Below are 13,426 nucleotides of genomic sequence, written 5' to 3'. Positions count from 1 at the left end.
TCCAGGAGCACCATCAGCAAAGAGAAATAACTTGGTTTTGAGCCAGATATCCTGCCATAGGGACATCTTATGTCCTTGCAGGAAAACGCTCCCTCTGCTTTGGTCAGATCTGCTGGGTGATAACTGCAGCGCCCTACCACCTAAACAAGGTATTTATTTCTCAAGAGAAAGGCAACAGATCTTATCAGGGCAACTGACCCAAGCATAAAGAACAACTTATCAGTCATTAACTCAACATAACAGGGGCTGCTGGCCAGTGGGCAGCTCCTCCCCAGCCCCCTTCCCACCACGTCCCTCTTGGCAGTGCCAGCGCTCCTGCCCTTGCTGACTGCCCCGGTACTCCTGCAGACAAACGTCAGACACAAGGGGCTGGAAACAGCAGCAGCTCCCTGCCCAAGCCCCCTCATGGTGAGACTGGGAGGGAGGGAAGGCAGGGCAGTTATTTGAACAGCTGGGTACAGCCATCCAAGGAGCCAATTAATTAAGTGCTGAACGGTGGGAACCCGTCCCCAGCCACCTTCCCTGCGCTCAGCTGAGGTCACCCACAGCCCTGTGGCACCACCACCAGTGACACAGAGGCTGTCAGAACTGCCACAAGCCTGGCTTCCAGTGCAGGCTTCAAACGAGAGTAACCAGAAGAGAGAACGCATCTGCCAAGGCCACCACAGAACCAGAGCTCACAGCCACGAGCAGCACCCACCCTGTGCTCCTCCAGAGCAGCCACAGCCCAGCAGAGAGCTGCTGACTGCAGGGCAGAGCTGGGCCTGGGAGAGGCATTCCCAGAGCCAGAGCCCAGGCAGAGCTGTGCCAGCAGTGCCCTGGGCAGTGCCAGCCACGGCACCAAAGCTGCTGAGGCCAGCAGGGCTCTGGGCTCTCACCCAGCAGCACCCCGAGCCCTGCTCAGCTTTTCACCCACTCAGCTTCAGGGATTTGCAATTTCCCCTCCCTGGGCTGCTGTCCCTCACCTGAGCAAGGACACAACTCCCAGAGCAGAGGCTGCTTAAGCTGTAAGGGAATTGCTGCAACCCCCCTACATGGGTGACTCTCTTCCAACAGCAACGCCTCGATTCCTCTGCAAGTTCATCCAGAACTTCCACTTTGTTTCGGCATTTTTTGTTCCCAAAGGGAAGCTGGTGTTTTTCCCCCAGAATCACTGGCCTTCCTCAGACATAAATATATCAATCTGGTAAATAACTTAAAAAAAAAAAAAATCTTATGTGCTGGGATAAAACAGTTCTTTGAAGATTATCCTTCTCTCCTGCCCCCAAGTTGCTTTGTCATCTTTAGTGTGCTTCCCCAGCACAGACATGGAGTAAATGTTACTATTTGGGCTACATAAAGAATTAATAACCTAGAAAAACAAACTTAACAACCCTTCAGACCTGTACTGATAATACCTGGCAGCCTTTCCAGGTTATCTCCTGAAGCAGCTGGATGAACCTGTAAGGACCAGAACAAGCAAAGCCCAAAATAACCAATCCAGAGAAGGCCAACAAATATCCAGGGCAATGGAAAAGGGTTAATTGATGGAGCTCTATATTGAACAGGGCCAAATTAGAAGTTATGAAGCACAAAATTCTCCATTTTTTCAGTGCTAGAGTTCATTTATTTGAAACTAAATCTAAGGAGAGGCTTTTATCCCAGACCATTCCCTCTGTGCCATGACAGCTCCTTGCATGCAGCACCTTGAAATCCAACACCTTGATTTCCTGAATATCTCACCCAGTTCATTCTCCTGCTGTTTCCCTGCAGAGTTTCAAAATGAGACCTTTCCCAAACCAGCACCACCCTGCACAGCCTTAACTGATTCACAGCAAGATGGAACTGAATTTTCCCGATTTCCTGCCTGTCATCTCTTGCAGAAAGCAATGCATGAACATATTGGTGGGCTGTCTTTGTGGCTTGGCAGGCAGAGAAAAAAAAAAGAATGCTTTTAATGAGCCAAATTTGATTGGGAGGGAGGCAAATGGCACCAAAATCTTTCGCAGCTGTTTTATAACTGCAGGTCTCACAGCGCATCACCGTGCCTAAAAAAGCAGAAGAGGGCTTTGTGCGTGGAAACCAAACACAGGAGAAGAAGAGACCGTTTAAAGCCCCTCAAGGAAGCTTCTTGGTGAGCAGCCAGAGGGGGAATTATCAGGAACACATAAACATCTGCTTAGCAAACGGACACCCCATTTAATGAACTCCATCCTGCGGTAGGTGGACTCTGATGGAACGGTCAGATGGGAACGAGAGCTGGGCTCAGCGCTGCTGAGCTCCAGTGACAGCCCAGGCTGGAGGGAGAACCAGCCCTCATTCATTTTTCAGCTGACAGAGGTGGATGTGCACATTAAGAATTGAAAGGCAAGCAAAGATGCTGATTCACCTCGAGCTGATGGATCAGCTGTTTGAATTCCTGCTTTACCCAGGAACAGCCAGCACCAGCCCACAGCCACAGGACACCCTGGAATGTGCTCTCCAGGCAGGGCTCCAGACACAAACAGTAAAGGAGAGCCCTGACAGAGAGCTTGGTTATACAAGCTCCCCTCCAGGACACTAAATGGGCAGCTTGAAGGTTTCCAGATGCTTCCAGCCTGTATCCAGTAGTTTATCACGGAGCAATTTGGGTTCTGGAAAGCTGTCCCAACCTGCAGAGCTCAGGATCCTGGCACTGGCCTGCCCCAAACTCCATTCCATCCCTCCACGCTGGGAGGGAGGTGGGTGCGAGCGAGCAACTGACAAACAGGGTGAGTTATTCCCAGGGGAACACACTTGGGAGCTCAGCTCCTCACCTGGAGTGTGGCTCCCTTAAAACCACATCAGCCCTTCCCGTGCAGACACACGTGGAGGAGCTCGGGGTAAAAAGCCTGGTGCTGTTCCTTGGATGAACGGCTCCTGCAGCCAGGAACAAGCTGTTGTGGCTGCTGGGCTGCTCTCTTCTGCCGTGCCATGGAAAGGCCTCTTTAAAGCACCACCTGAGAGCACATTAGCAAGGTGCAGGCACAGGTTGGACTTTTGTAACAATCAGTTTGCATCACCCCAGAACGCAGGCTCAGCGTTTATCTCCAGTCCTTCAAATATAAAAAGTGACAGATTCACTCAATTACTGCATAAATAATGAAGCTGAAGCAAGCATCCAGAGAGCTCTCATGATCACCTGAAACACAAACCAGCCACTCCCAGCCCAGCGAGCAATACGTGGTCCAAGCAATATCCCACAGCTAATGGAGTGGAACACTCTCCAGTTGATAAATTGCCTCCACAGAGCGCTCTCTTTGCCTGGTTTCACTTCCTGAGGTTACAGACTCACCTGTCACACTGAGCCCTACTGAGTTCCCTGAGATAGACGTGGTTTGCTCACAGAGCACCTCTCCTCCCAGAAATTACCCAATTCAAGCCTTAAAGAAGGGCAGGCAGCTCTTCATCCTCAGAGGGGATGAGGGTGAGGCTGTGCCCCGGGCTGGGGACAGCGCTGCAATCAAAGGCTGCTCCAGAAGGGGAAGGAACAGCCTGGGAAGCGCAGGTCAGGGAGCCCGGGGGATGACAGCCACAGATTTACTCAGAGCAGCCCAGCAGGAGAATGAGAAAGGGAAGGAGCACAACACCCCAGCTGGGAGTGGAAGAGCTCTGCCCACACTACAGATGATTTGTCTGGGAATGTTCTCCACAGCTGGGGCTCAGCAGCGCTGAATTTCCACATCCACAGCCTTCAGGTGGTGTGTTTGGAGAGAACCCCCCTGAGCCCAGCAGTGCCCTGCCCTGCCAGCTCCTCCTCTCACAGGCACACCCAGAGGCACAGCCTGGGCTCACAACTGCTCACAGCTAAAACACCAGCGGAGCCTGCAGCAGCGCCACAGCAGCTTCCACATCCTTCCCAAGGGCTGCACGGCAGAGCCTGAGCGCTGCACAGCAGCTGGGACACGCGCAGGGGCTGCAGGAGTGTCCTGCGCACCCGCACAGGAGCGAACAGTGCAAACTGCTGCTCCTTTTTACGCTCCTCATCCGCCCTTCTTTAGAGAAACACACAGCCTGACAAGAACAAGCGCTTTTTCTACCTTCACTCGCCTGATTTGCTTTCTTAAAGTCCCTCAGACATTTCTAAGCCTGCACAGAGTTCCCTCAACTTGATCACATTTATGAGTCTTCCAAAAATCAGAGCCAATATTAAAAAAAAAAAAAAGTTCTTATGCCAAAGCAGTTCCACCAACGTGAACCCCAGCATTTCTGCTGCCACATGCTGGGTTTTAGATCCAGTGACTGGTGTGTGGTAGGAAAAAGACAGAATTAAGAAACAAACTCCACTTCTCACAGGTTTCTTTCAACACCAATCTCTGACAGTCAGTAAGGTGAAACATTCCCAACTGGACCAGCAGGAAAATTAAAGCAATTAGAACACAGATGCTTATATAATACCACAGATTGTTCTAGGCTGCACTCAGGCCTCACAGGAGGCTTAACAGAAGGAACAGCTTAAAGAGAGCTCCTCCAGCACAGGGCTGTAAGAGCTGCCACCCACAGCAGGCTCTGAGCTGGGGACTGTGCCACAGCTCTCACTCTCCCCCTCTTCTATTCCAAGAGAATGGAAAGTACATTCAAAAATGGAATAACAGGGCTGCAGGCTCATTACGGAGGTAACACTTGCAATTATCAACAAATACCTGCTGCAGCACTTGACTTGCACAACAGCGAGCACGTTTTCTCCTCCACTGGTGGGAAGAAAACCCAGCAGCCCCGTGCCAGAGCAGAACCAGCAGGAGGCTTCCAGAACTCTAAGCCTCACATAAACAGCTTCCAACGCTTTTTCAAAAGTCTTGGCTTAAAAAAAACCAAAAACCATGGGGGAGTGGGCAGGGAAGATAATGCACGGTTCACTGGAGTTTGGGGACTCTGGAGCTGGATGCAAACCTTTCCTCGAGCTTCACCAGCTTCCACAAGGAACAGCAAAACGAATCAGCTCCAGCCTGGCTTTCCCCACAGCACACACACCCTGGGTACCTGTCCCCACCTGCCACGTCCCACCCGAGCCCCCAAACGCAGCCCAGGGGCCCCCCAGCATCCCCCAGCAGTGGCACCGAGTCCAGCCTTTGGGAACTCTGCTCATTTTAATCCCTCTGCCTGGAGGAGGTGAGGAAGCAGTTAAGGAGTAGCTGCAGTGATTTATGGGGTCTCAGAAAGCCACACAAACACCGGTGGGCGAGGGCCTGCAGGAAAGCTGGGCCTACGACAGACGTGGCAACAGCAACGTTCTTTAAAATCAATGACTATAAAGCCCATCGAATTTGGAATACCTTGGTTTTCACTGCAGCTTAACTGCACCCTGTGTTTGAGTGAGCAATTCCTGCATCCCATCCTACTGCAGTGGGAAATTCTGACTGCACAACACTGACTTCTGCTCCTGCCAGAGCACTGAGACTCAAAAGTTTACAGACCCAGCGAGTGGGAAGAGTGCCATTTATCCCAGAACTGCTCAGATGCTCACCTGCACTCACCTGTCAGACCATTAAAACACAGCCATCTGCAGCTCAGGTGTTGGATTCCCTGGAAAATCAGAACCTTGTGGCAAACCTGTCCAGCCACGAGAGAACCACTGCTTCTGGCAGAATATTTCTGCACACAGGAGGTACATAAGGTGATGCTTCTAAATTTAAAATACACTGTAAAAGTAGGATTGAGTCTTTCTCACCATCAAAAGAGCTTTAAATTGCTGGGTCAAGTGTCACCTAGCCCTGACTGAGAAGCATTAACAGTTAGCAGTCATTCATTCCAATTCCAGCCAGGGTTTGCAATATCAAGAACAAGCTGCTTTCCATGGAGGTAGGAACGAGGTATTTACATTCCTGATCCATGCAATTATCTGCATTTTCATCAGAAGAAGTGCTTCTCATACTTTTTTTACCAGTCTGGCTGGCTGAGGCTTCTGAGCCACCTGGTCTGGTGGAAGATCAAGAAGAGCTCCAAGATCCCTTCCAACCACATCCACTCTGGTGTTTTATGACTTCAAAACTCAAAATACTACAAAACTTAGGACCAGAATGCTGCTTAACAAAGCATTGAGACATTATTTAGAGCGATCAGGAACCGCTTTGCTTTTTGCAGCTGTAAAAGTGGCATAGTTTGTGTTAAAATTTGTATTGAAAAAGTGGCATAGTTTGTGTTAAAATTTGTATTGAGTTCAAAAGGAGAACAGTCATCTTGCTCTTAAGGTTAAAAAAAAAAAAAAGGACTAACATGACAAGCTTGAAAGGTGGCTCATGAAAAACCCCAAAGCTCATGAAGGGGAAATTACTGGAGCAGCAATCTTGTCTGTCACAGCCTGTGACAAAGAATTCAGTGTGGTGTTGAAAGAGCTGCCTGCAGGGCTGAGGGACCCTCACCATCCACTCCCCCCAGTGGATCTCATTTCTCCACCTCATTGTCTGATTCATGGACTACTTCCCCCCATGAAATCACAACTTGAACACAACCCAAACCCTAGAGCTGATATCTAGAAGCCTCCACAGTGGCATTTTACATTTAGGATGCAGAATAAAGATGTTTCCTGACCTAGGGTCCAGACCTCAGCGACCCAAAACCTGATTAGAACAAGTCCTTTCTTAAACCAGCACTCCCAGAAAGACACCTGGAACTCAGCTCACCGGATAAGGATATTCAAGAGCCACCATAAAACCAGTCTGAGCAAAATCATGTTCATTCCAAACCTTCCAAGGACCTCCTAAGCCTGTGGGTTCTCCTCCTGGGTGCCCTCCCAGTGAACCACCTCCAGCTCCTGACCTGCAGCTGAAGGATGTCACTAATGCAGCCTGAAGCCAGGATTAAAGCTGGCCACTCCAAAGCAGGGCAGCCACAACAGTTCAGCTCTGAAGCTGGAGAGCCAACGTTCACAAGCATTTACAGGAACCAAAACCCACTCCAGCAGGAGACAAGGATCGATTTAGAACATCAGTGACTCAAGTGATACGTAAGAAACACTGATATCCCTAGAAAAGCACAGGATTTGGGGAAGCTCAGCTGTGAATCACAAGGGCCAGTGAAAATTCCAAGCAAAGGCAGAAGCAACATAAAAACAACTGAACTACCTGCTGCAGGTGGCTGCACCCTCACAGAACCAGCACTTACACTCCAAATAAACCTTGTGGCAATCAGTGGAACAGACGTTGTTAAAAGTGGAGCAAGAAATTAAAGTTATTTCATCTCCAAAGCAAAACTGGGATCACCATAATTTACACTCCAACCACCCTTTACAAGACCCTGATCCTCCACCTTCTCCACTTGTGTTCCTGTCCCACGGCTCAGCAGTGATGCTCGGAGCCTGAGATCATGTCACTTGGCAGGCAGCAGAGATGCTGCAAGTTCCAGAAACTGCTGGCCATCCCTACTTGGATGTTACATGAAGCTCCTGGAAGCGAGCACCACTGCCCAGGTCACTGTGGGCTGTAGTCAGCCTCCCTGTTCCTGCAGCAGCGTCATCGGGACACGGAGATCACAGACAGATGACTGACCCACGGCCAAATCCCTCAACTCGCTTGTTTCCTTTCTAGGGATTGAAAGCAAACATTTGTCTGCTTCAGTTGACGTTCTTGCATCTTTCACTTCCTAGAAAGGCAACACTCCGTGCTGCCTGGTGGGAAATACCAGGACACCAAATCAGATTCACCACCTGCACCTCAACCGCTTGAGACCAACAGCAAAATATACAATTTTCATTTGGTTGTCACGGGAGTACTCTTTGGAAATGCAAACAGACCTTTAACCAGCTCCTGTCAGCACTGCCAAACCACCAGGACTCACTTCAGCTCCTTTCCTTACACCAGGCAAACAGGAATTGTGGGCACTGCTCCTGGGCCGTGCCAGCAGCAACAGCACCGCCACATCCACCAAGTTCGGGATGTCCAACAGAGACCCCGACACCCAAACACCACCAGCTCGAGGTCTTGCAGCGTCTCCCTGGCCTGGGAATCTCTGCAGTGCTCCACACATCTCACCCCTGCTCTTCACACTGCCAGCCAGCTTCAGTTTCAGCCCAGAAGCCAATTCTTACAGCTCCCTTGGGAAGAGCAGCATCCTCCAGCAATGTCCCTGGAACCCAGGCCTCCAGTAAAGCCCAACGAACGCTGCAGCTCCATAACCCCAGCCAAGCTCTCTGCTGGGGCAGGGAGGTCTGTCACAAAACCCACGGGCACCGATCCCCCTGTGTGGCAGCAGCATCACACAGCCAAGGAACAGGCACCAGTGCCTCAAGAGAGAAGGAATGAATCCTTCGGGGAAGAGAACGAAGGTCAGGCACCTGTGGGATGTCCCAAACTCCAGGTCCCTGAGCAGCCAGCCCCTCACAGAGGGAGGTCTGTCAGTCACCCCGGTGTGACAGCCCTGCAGCCTCTGTGCACAGCAGTGACACGTTCTGACACCTCCCCAGAAACACCCGTGGCTGTGTTCGCTGCCTGCGCTCCCTGCTCTAGAGCTCGCTGTGACATTTAAGGCCTGCAGGTTTTTAATCTTCATAATGAAATAGGGTTATAATAGTTGTAATGAATTTCTTAACAGCCGTAATTAGGATTGATACACAGACTGAAAGCTTTTGACCTATCAACCTGTTTACTTTTAGTTTTCAATCCAGTCTCCATTAATTATCCAATTAGTTTCCTCATGCAGGAATCATTCCAGAATTATTTTTCACCCAGCTCTGCTGTGAGCACCTTGGTGTAAGGCCTTGGAAAAGGAAGTTGACAAAGACACACAAATAAGAAAAAACACCTCGAAGTTGTATATAATTTTTAATATGTCCAAATATTATCAAGGGTCAAGCTAAAAATGTACCCAGATGGGAGGGGAAAACGAGCCAACTATCAGGACTAAATAAAACGGACTTAAGCATTAAGTGTGTACAAAGTGAACCAAGCATTTAAGCAGATGTTCCAGTGTCTTTTGAGACAGAAAGTCTCCTTGTAGCTGTTCGTGACTCCCTGACCCAACCAGTCGCTGTGCAATCAGTCTGCCAAGAGAGCAGGAGCTGCTCCCAACTGCAGGCACAGACCTGGGACAGAGCCCAAGGGAGGAGCAGGGCCAGACACAGCACCAAGGGCGCTGTGATTCCCAGCTCCAGAGCAAGATGGTGATAAGCCAGATGTTCAATTAGTGCTTCAAAACCACTGGAAAAAATAAAAAAGCTTTATCTCATTGGTTTATTTTAAGCACTTGAACACATCCCTTCCTGGCCACCAGGCTGATACTCGGTTCCAAAAGGACATTTTGCACTCCCAGTACTCTCAAACTTCATCTTTTAAATACCAGCAGAGCCTCTTACTGCCATTTTTAGCGTGCAGCAAGTTAAAATGAGAGATGTGCCCATTGCCATGAGCAGTTAAACACAGCAATCCAGCAGAGTGAGGGTTTGTCACCTCCCTCGGCCCAAGGAAGCCACTTGCCACTGGATCAGTGCAGCAGGAGGCAAGTGCTGCAAGGGGCAGCACCAGCAGAGCCCCCCCAAGCTGCCATTTCACGTTCTGTGGCTGAAGGATGCTCACAGAATTGTATTATCTGTTGGATGACCGAGTTCTTGACCCATACACAGCATGGAAAAAGACTTTGGACTAATGTAAATGCCAGGGACGCAAAGTATTTAGGTTGCCAAGAATCAAAGACCAAACCTACTCTAACAGCAGGGGTGGGAATTGGGCAAGGTCAGCTGAATTAGCACCCAGAACGGATCCCATAATTAATACTTACATAGATGAGCCCAGAGTAATAGCGATCCTTTAAATTATGCAATACAGAGGCTTCATTTAAACAGGTTAATTCTGCCATGTCTTCCACCTTAGAGAACTTGGGAGGATTCATCTTCTGAACATCATCTTTGTTGACGAGCGCCTTCTTCCCGTTCTCCGCCAGTTCAACCAACACCTCATCCCCTTTCTCCTCCTTGATGCTGGCTGCCTCGAAGCCGTGGCGCTCCGAAGGGATCCACACCAGCTTCTTAGCAGTCCAGTCGGCCTGGGTGGCAGGGTTGTAGATGACAGCCCTGTCCACGAAGAGGTACCGCTCCGGATCCTCCTGCCCCGACCTCTGCGCCATCCCGGGAAGAGAAGGTGTCCTCGGCTCCCAGTCACCCTGCCAGCACAGAGGGAAGAGCAAGGAGCACGTTACACAGCAGCCCGGATGGAATGATCCCTCTATCTGCCCAGGCGCTGCTCCCAGCCTGGAGGAGCTGCTGCACACCTGAGGCCCTGCTCACGCGCCTCTGCCACACAGAAGCTCGGTGACCTGTCAAGTGCCACCCAAACCCGGCGCAGGGACAGCAGCAAGGGACGGAAATCACAGCGAGGGCTGCGGGCAGGAAAAACACGCACCTGCGTGCTGGGCTGAGATAAGGAACAAGAGCAAACAGAGCAGGAGCTTGGCAGTAAACTCAGCTGTGATGGAACAGTGAAAAAAAACAAAAAATACAGAGATAGATACAAACCCATAAATCCGCTCAGGGGATTCTGCTGTGGAAACCAGAAGGCGGTGAGGATTACTTTTTAAAATGTGGATTTTCAACTGCAGACGAGAACTTGGGACACTTGGGGTTTCTGCAGGCCGTCAAGGCAGCTAAACCCTGCTCGTGCTCTTCCTGAAAAGCTTTGCAATTCTACAGCCTGCTCCTGTTCTCAGTCCTGAGTGCTGACATCACCATATTCCAAAAAATGTCTCCAGATCTCAAGTTTACCTCAAGGCTCAAAACACTGCAAGGAATGATGCTGGATTTTCCAACAACTCCACGGGTAATTTGAAGCAGAAAGAAAAACCGCTGACTGACAAGAGCCCCAGCACACTCATTTTACCTGCGTGCCTCTATCCAAGAGAGGCCCCTGCCCCTTCCATAGGCACTGCCAGCATTCCTGGAGCCCCCAGATCCATCTGGAACCGCCCACGGAGCGCCAAGGTAACGCCTGACCCCTTGTACTCAGGGCTTTAAACCTCTTGGTTGGTAACACACAACATCCTCCCTGCTGAGGAACCTCACACTGGCTACGGAATCCTTCTCCAGCAGGTAACCCAAGGGCCAGCTTGGGAACAAAGCCAGGGAGGTTCCCAAACTGCATTTGTCACCTTTGCTACTACCGCACGCGCCCCGATGGAAGTTCTGCAACCCAACCCTCCCGAGAGGAGCATATAATTAACCAGGATAATTGCGGCTCCATCTAAGGCAGAGAGATTTGTTACATTGTCCAACTTTACTGCAAAGCAAGCCTGAAGTCCCTGAACCCTTCAGAGGTGCGAGGAGCACATCCCATAGCACAGATGGCTCAATTCAAGTCAAGATGTGATGACTCAACATCCAAAGTATTTTAGAAGAGCCTCTCAGAGAACATTTCCATGAACAAAGATGGAACCGTCGAAGGGACACCTCAAGTGATAGCTGGACTCCTCCGCCAGGAAAACGAAGGTCCAGTCAATGAATGCCACGCTTGGCTGGAGAAGCCCACGGATTAAATAACCGAGCTTTAAAGCCCAAGTGAGAAAGGCGACTTGTCCCCATGTGCCAGACTCCAGCCCAAGCTCCAGCAAAGCCCTGGAACGCCAGTGCCACCCTGGTGTGCCCATGCCCCTCGGTGCCAGGTCCTGAGCGCTCCCTGGGCAGGTGAGACACGGCCCAAGGCAGCCAGAACCCCGTCTGCACCCACCAAGAGGCAGGGAAAGCTGAAGGTCAAATAAAGCTCACACGGTGAAATTAACCAGTGTTGCTCCCCGGCGGGATTAAAGGGCCAAGACTGAAATGGATTCATTCATATACGAGCGCACGCACCAGTCACACACAAAGGGTGAAACTGACTTTAGAGCAGTTCCAGAGAATAAACGTAAACACCGGCGGATCACAAGCACTCAGGGTCATTCTTCCACTCGGGCTTCCAATCCCTCAAAGCCCATCACAAAAGACCCCGTGCAGAAGCGAAGCAAAGCTGCAGCTCACCCTACCCAGGGCTCCTCCGCTAACAATGGCATTCAAATGAAACACACAAATGAGCACATTTATCATGCAGGAATCCAGCACTCCCAACAGACGACGTGCGAATAAAGGCAGGAAAAAAAAAATTTAAAAAAAAAAAAAAAAAAGAAAAGAAAGAAAAAAAGCCTACACACGTTCTGAACAAAAAGGGGGGCGGGGGGCACGGCGGGGCATCCCCGGGGGCGCGGGCGGCCCGAGCAGCGCCCCGGGGCCGCCGCCGCGCTGCCGCTCGCCGGGCCCGAAGGACAAAGAGGCGGCCGCGGCTCGGCCCGGAGCGGCCGCAGCCCCGCGCCCCCCGCCCGGAGCCCGCGGGGAAGGCAGAAAATGGCCGCGAACGGCCCCCTCCTCGCCTCCTCTCCTCCTCTCCCGGCCGGCACCGGCAGCGGGGGGGGAGGGCGGCGCGGCCGGGCGGCCCAACAAGGGGGTCTTTGTGCGCCGGGCCCGCCACACCCCCGCCGCGGGCGGGTCCCCGCCGAGCACGAGCACGAAGCCGCCCCGCACCCGGAGCCGCCGCCGCCGGCCCCGCAGCCTCACCTGTGCAGCGCCGGCCGCCGCCCGCCCGCCGCCCGCCGGCTCCGCCGCGCCCGCTCCGCCCCGCGCCCGCCGCGCTCCTTTAGCGCCGCGCCGGCCCCGCCGCCCCCCGCCGCGCCGCCCGCCCCCGCCGCCGCGCGCCGCGCGCCCATTGGCCCGCGGGCCCGTCCGTCGGCGGCTCCGCGCGCTCCCATTGGCCCGCGCCGCGGCCGCTCTCCGGCCACGGCCATAGCAACCTCCGCACGCCGTGGGCCGGCCCGCCCCCGCGCCTCGCCGCGCCCCCTCGGCGCCCATTGGCTCCCGTCACCCCGCAGCGCCTCTCCCGTTGGCCCGCGGCAGCGCCCGTCAGGCCGGGCCGCGCCCCCCGCTGCAGCACGGCCGGCGGGGGCGCGGCCCCGGTGCTGCGGCGAGCGGCGGGCGCGCGCCTCCCCCGCACCGCCCGCGCGCCTCCCCCGCACCGCCCGCGCGGCCGCGCGGCCCGTCCCCATCCCCGTTCCCGTCCCCATTCCTGCCCCCATCCCCGTCCCCATCGCCGTTCCCGTCCCCATCCCCGTTCCCGTCCCCATCCCCGTTCCCGTCCCCATTCCTGTCCCCATCCCCGTCCCCATCCCCGTTCCCATCCCCGTCCCCATCCCCTTCCCCATCCCCGTCCCTATCCCCGTCCCCATCCCCATTCTCGTCCCCATCCCCGTCCCCATCCCCATTCCCGTCCCCATTCCTGTCCTCATCCCTGTCCCTATTCCCGTCCCCATCCCCGCCACCGGGAGTGCGGCCGCGGTCGGAGCCGCGCTGTGCGGAGCCCGGGCCCGGTTCCCACGCGGCCCGTCCGGCGCACCCGGCCGCAGCCCTCGGTGACCGCCCCCGGGTCGCTCCCCGGACGGTGGCAGACACGCGGTGTCCCGGCCCCGTGTCCCCACTCCGCTCCCCTGC

General features: G+C 53.3%; 1 protein-coding gene across 7 annotated transcripts in view; it reads right to left on the bottom strand.

Annotated features, from left to right (window-relative positions):
• The window catches only part of MYH10 (myosin heavy chain 10), an 88,779-nt gene extending 76,239 nt beyond the window's left edge, over window positions 1-12,540 (bottom strand). For 3 of the 7 annotated variants that reach the window (XR_009208419.1, XM_040081811.2, XM_058422939.1), the window contains exons 1-2: window positions 10,439-11,919; window positions 9,706-10,086 (exon numbers count right to left, since the gene is read on the bottom strand). Coding sequence is in view for 6 of the 7 variants with exons in the window: in XM_040081811.2 (XP_039937745.1) it covers window positions 9,706-10,050 (345 nt within the window). In the remaining variant the exon portion in view is untranslated. Of the gene's footprint in view, window positions 1-9,705; window positions 10,087-10,194; window positions 10,338-10,438; window positions 11,920-12,499 lie in introns of those variants that run through there. The other 4 variants (XM_040081810.2, XM_040081814.2, XM_040081812.2 and 1 more) reach the window with 2 other exon arrangements.
• Between the last annotated feature and the right edge of the window lie 886 nt (window positions 12,541-13,426).

This window comes from Hirundo rustica, chromosome 18 (assembly GCF_015227805.2).
Source record: "Hirundo rustica isolate bHirRus1 chromosome 18, bHirRus1.pri.v3, whole genome shotgun sequence".
Lineage (NCBI taxonomy): Eukaryota > Metazoa > Chordata > Aves > Passeriformes > Hirundinidae > Hirundo > Hirundo rustica.
The sequence above is the reverse complement of the archived record's forward strand: the minus strand, read 5'-3'. Positions and strand labels throughout refer to the sequence as shown.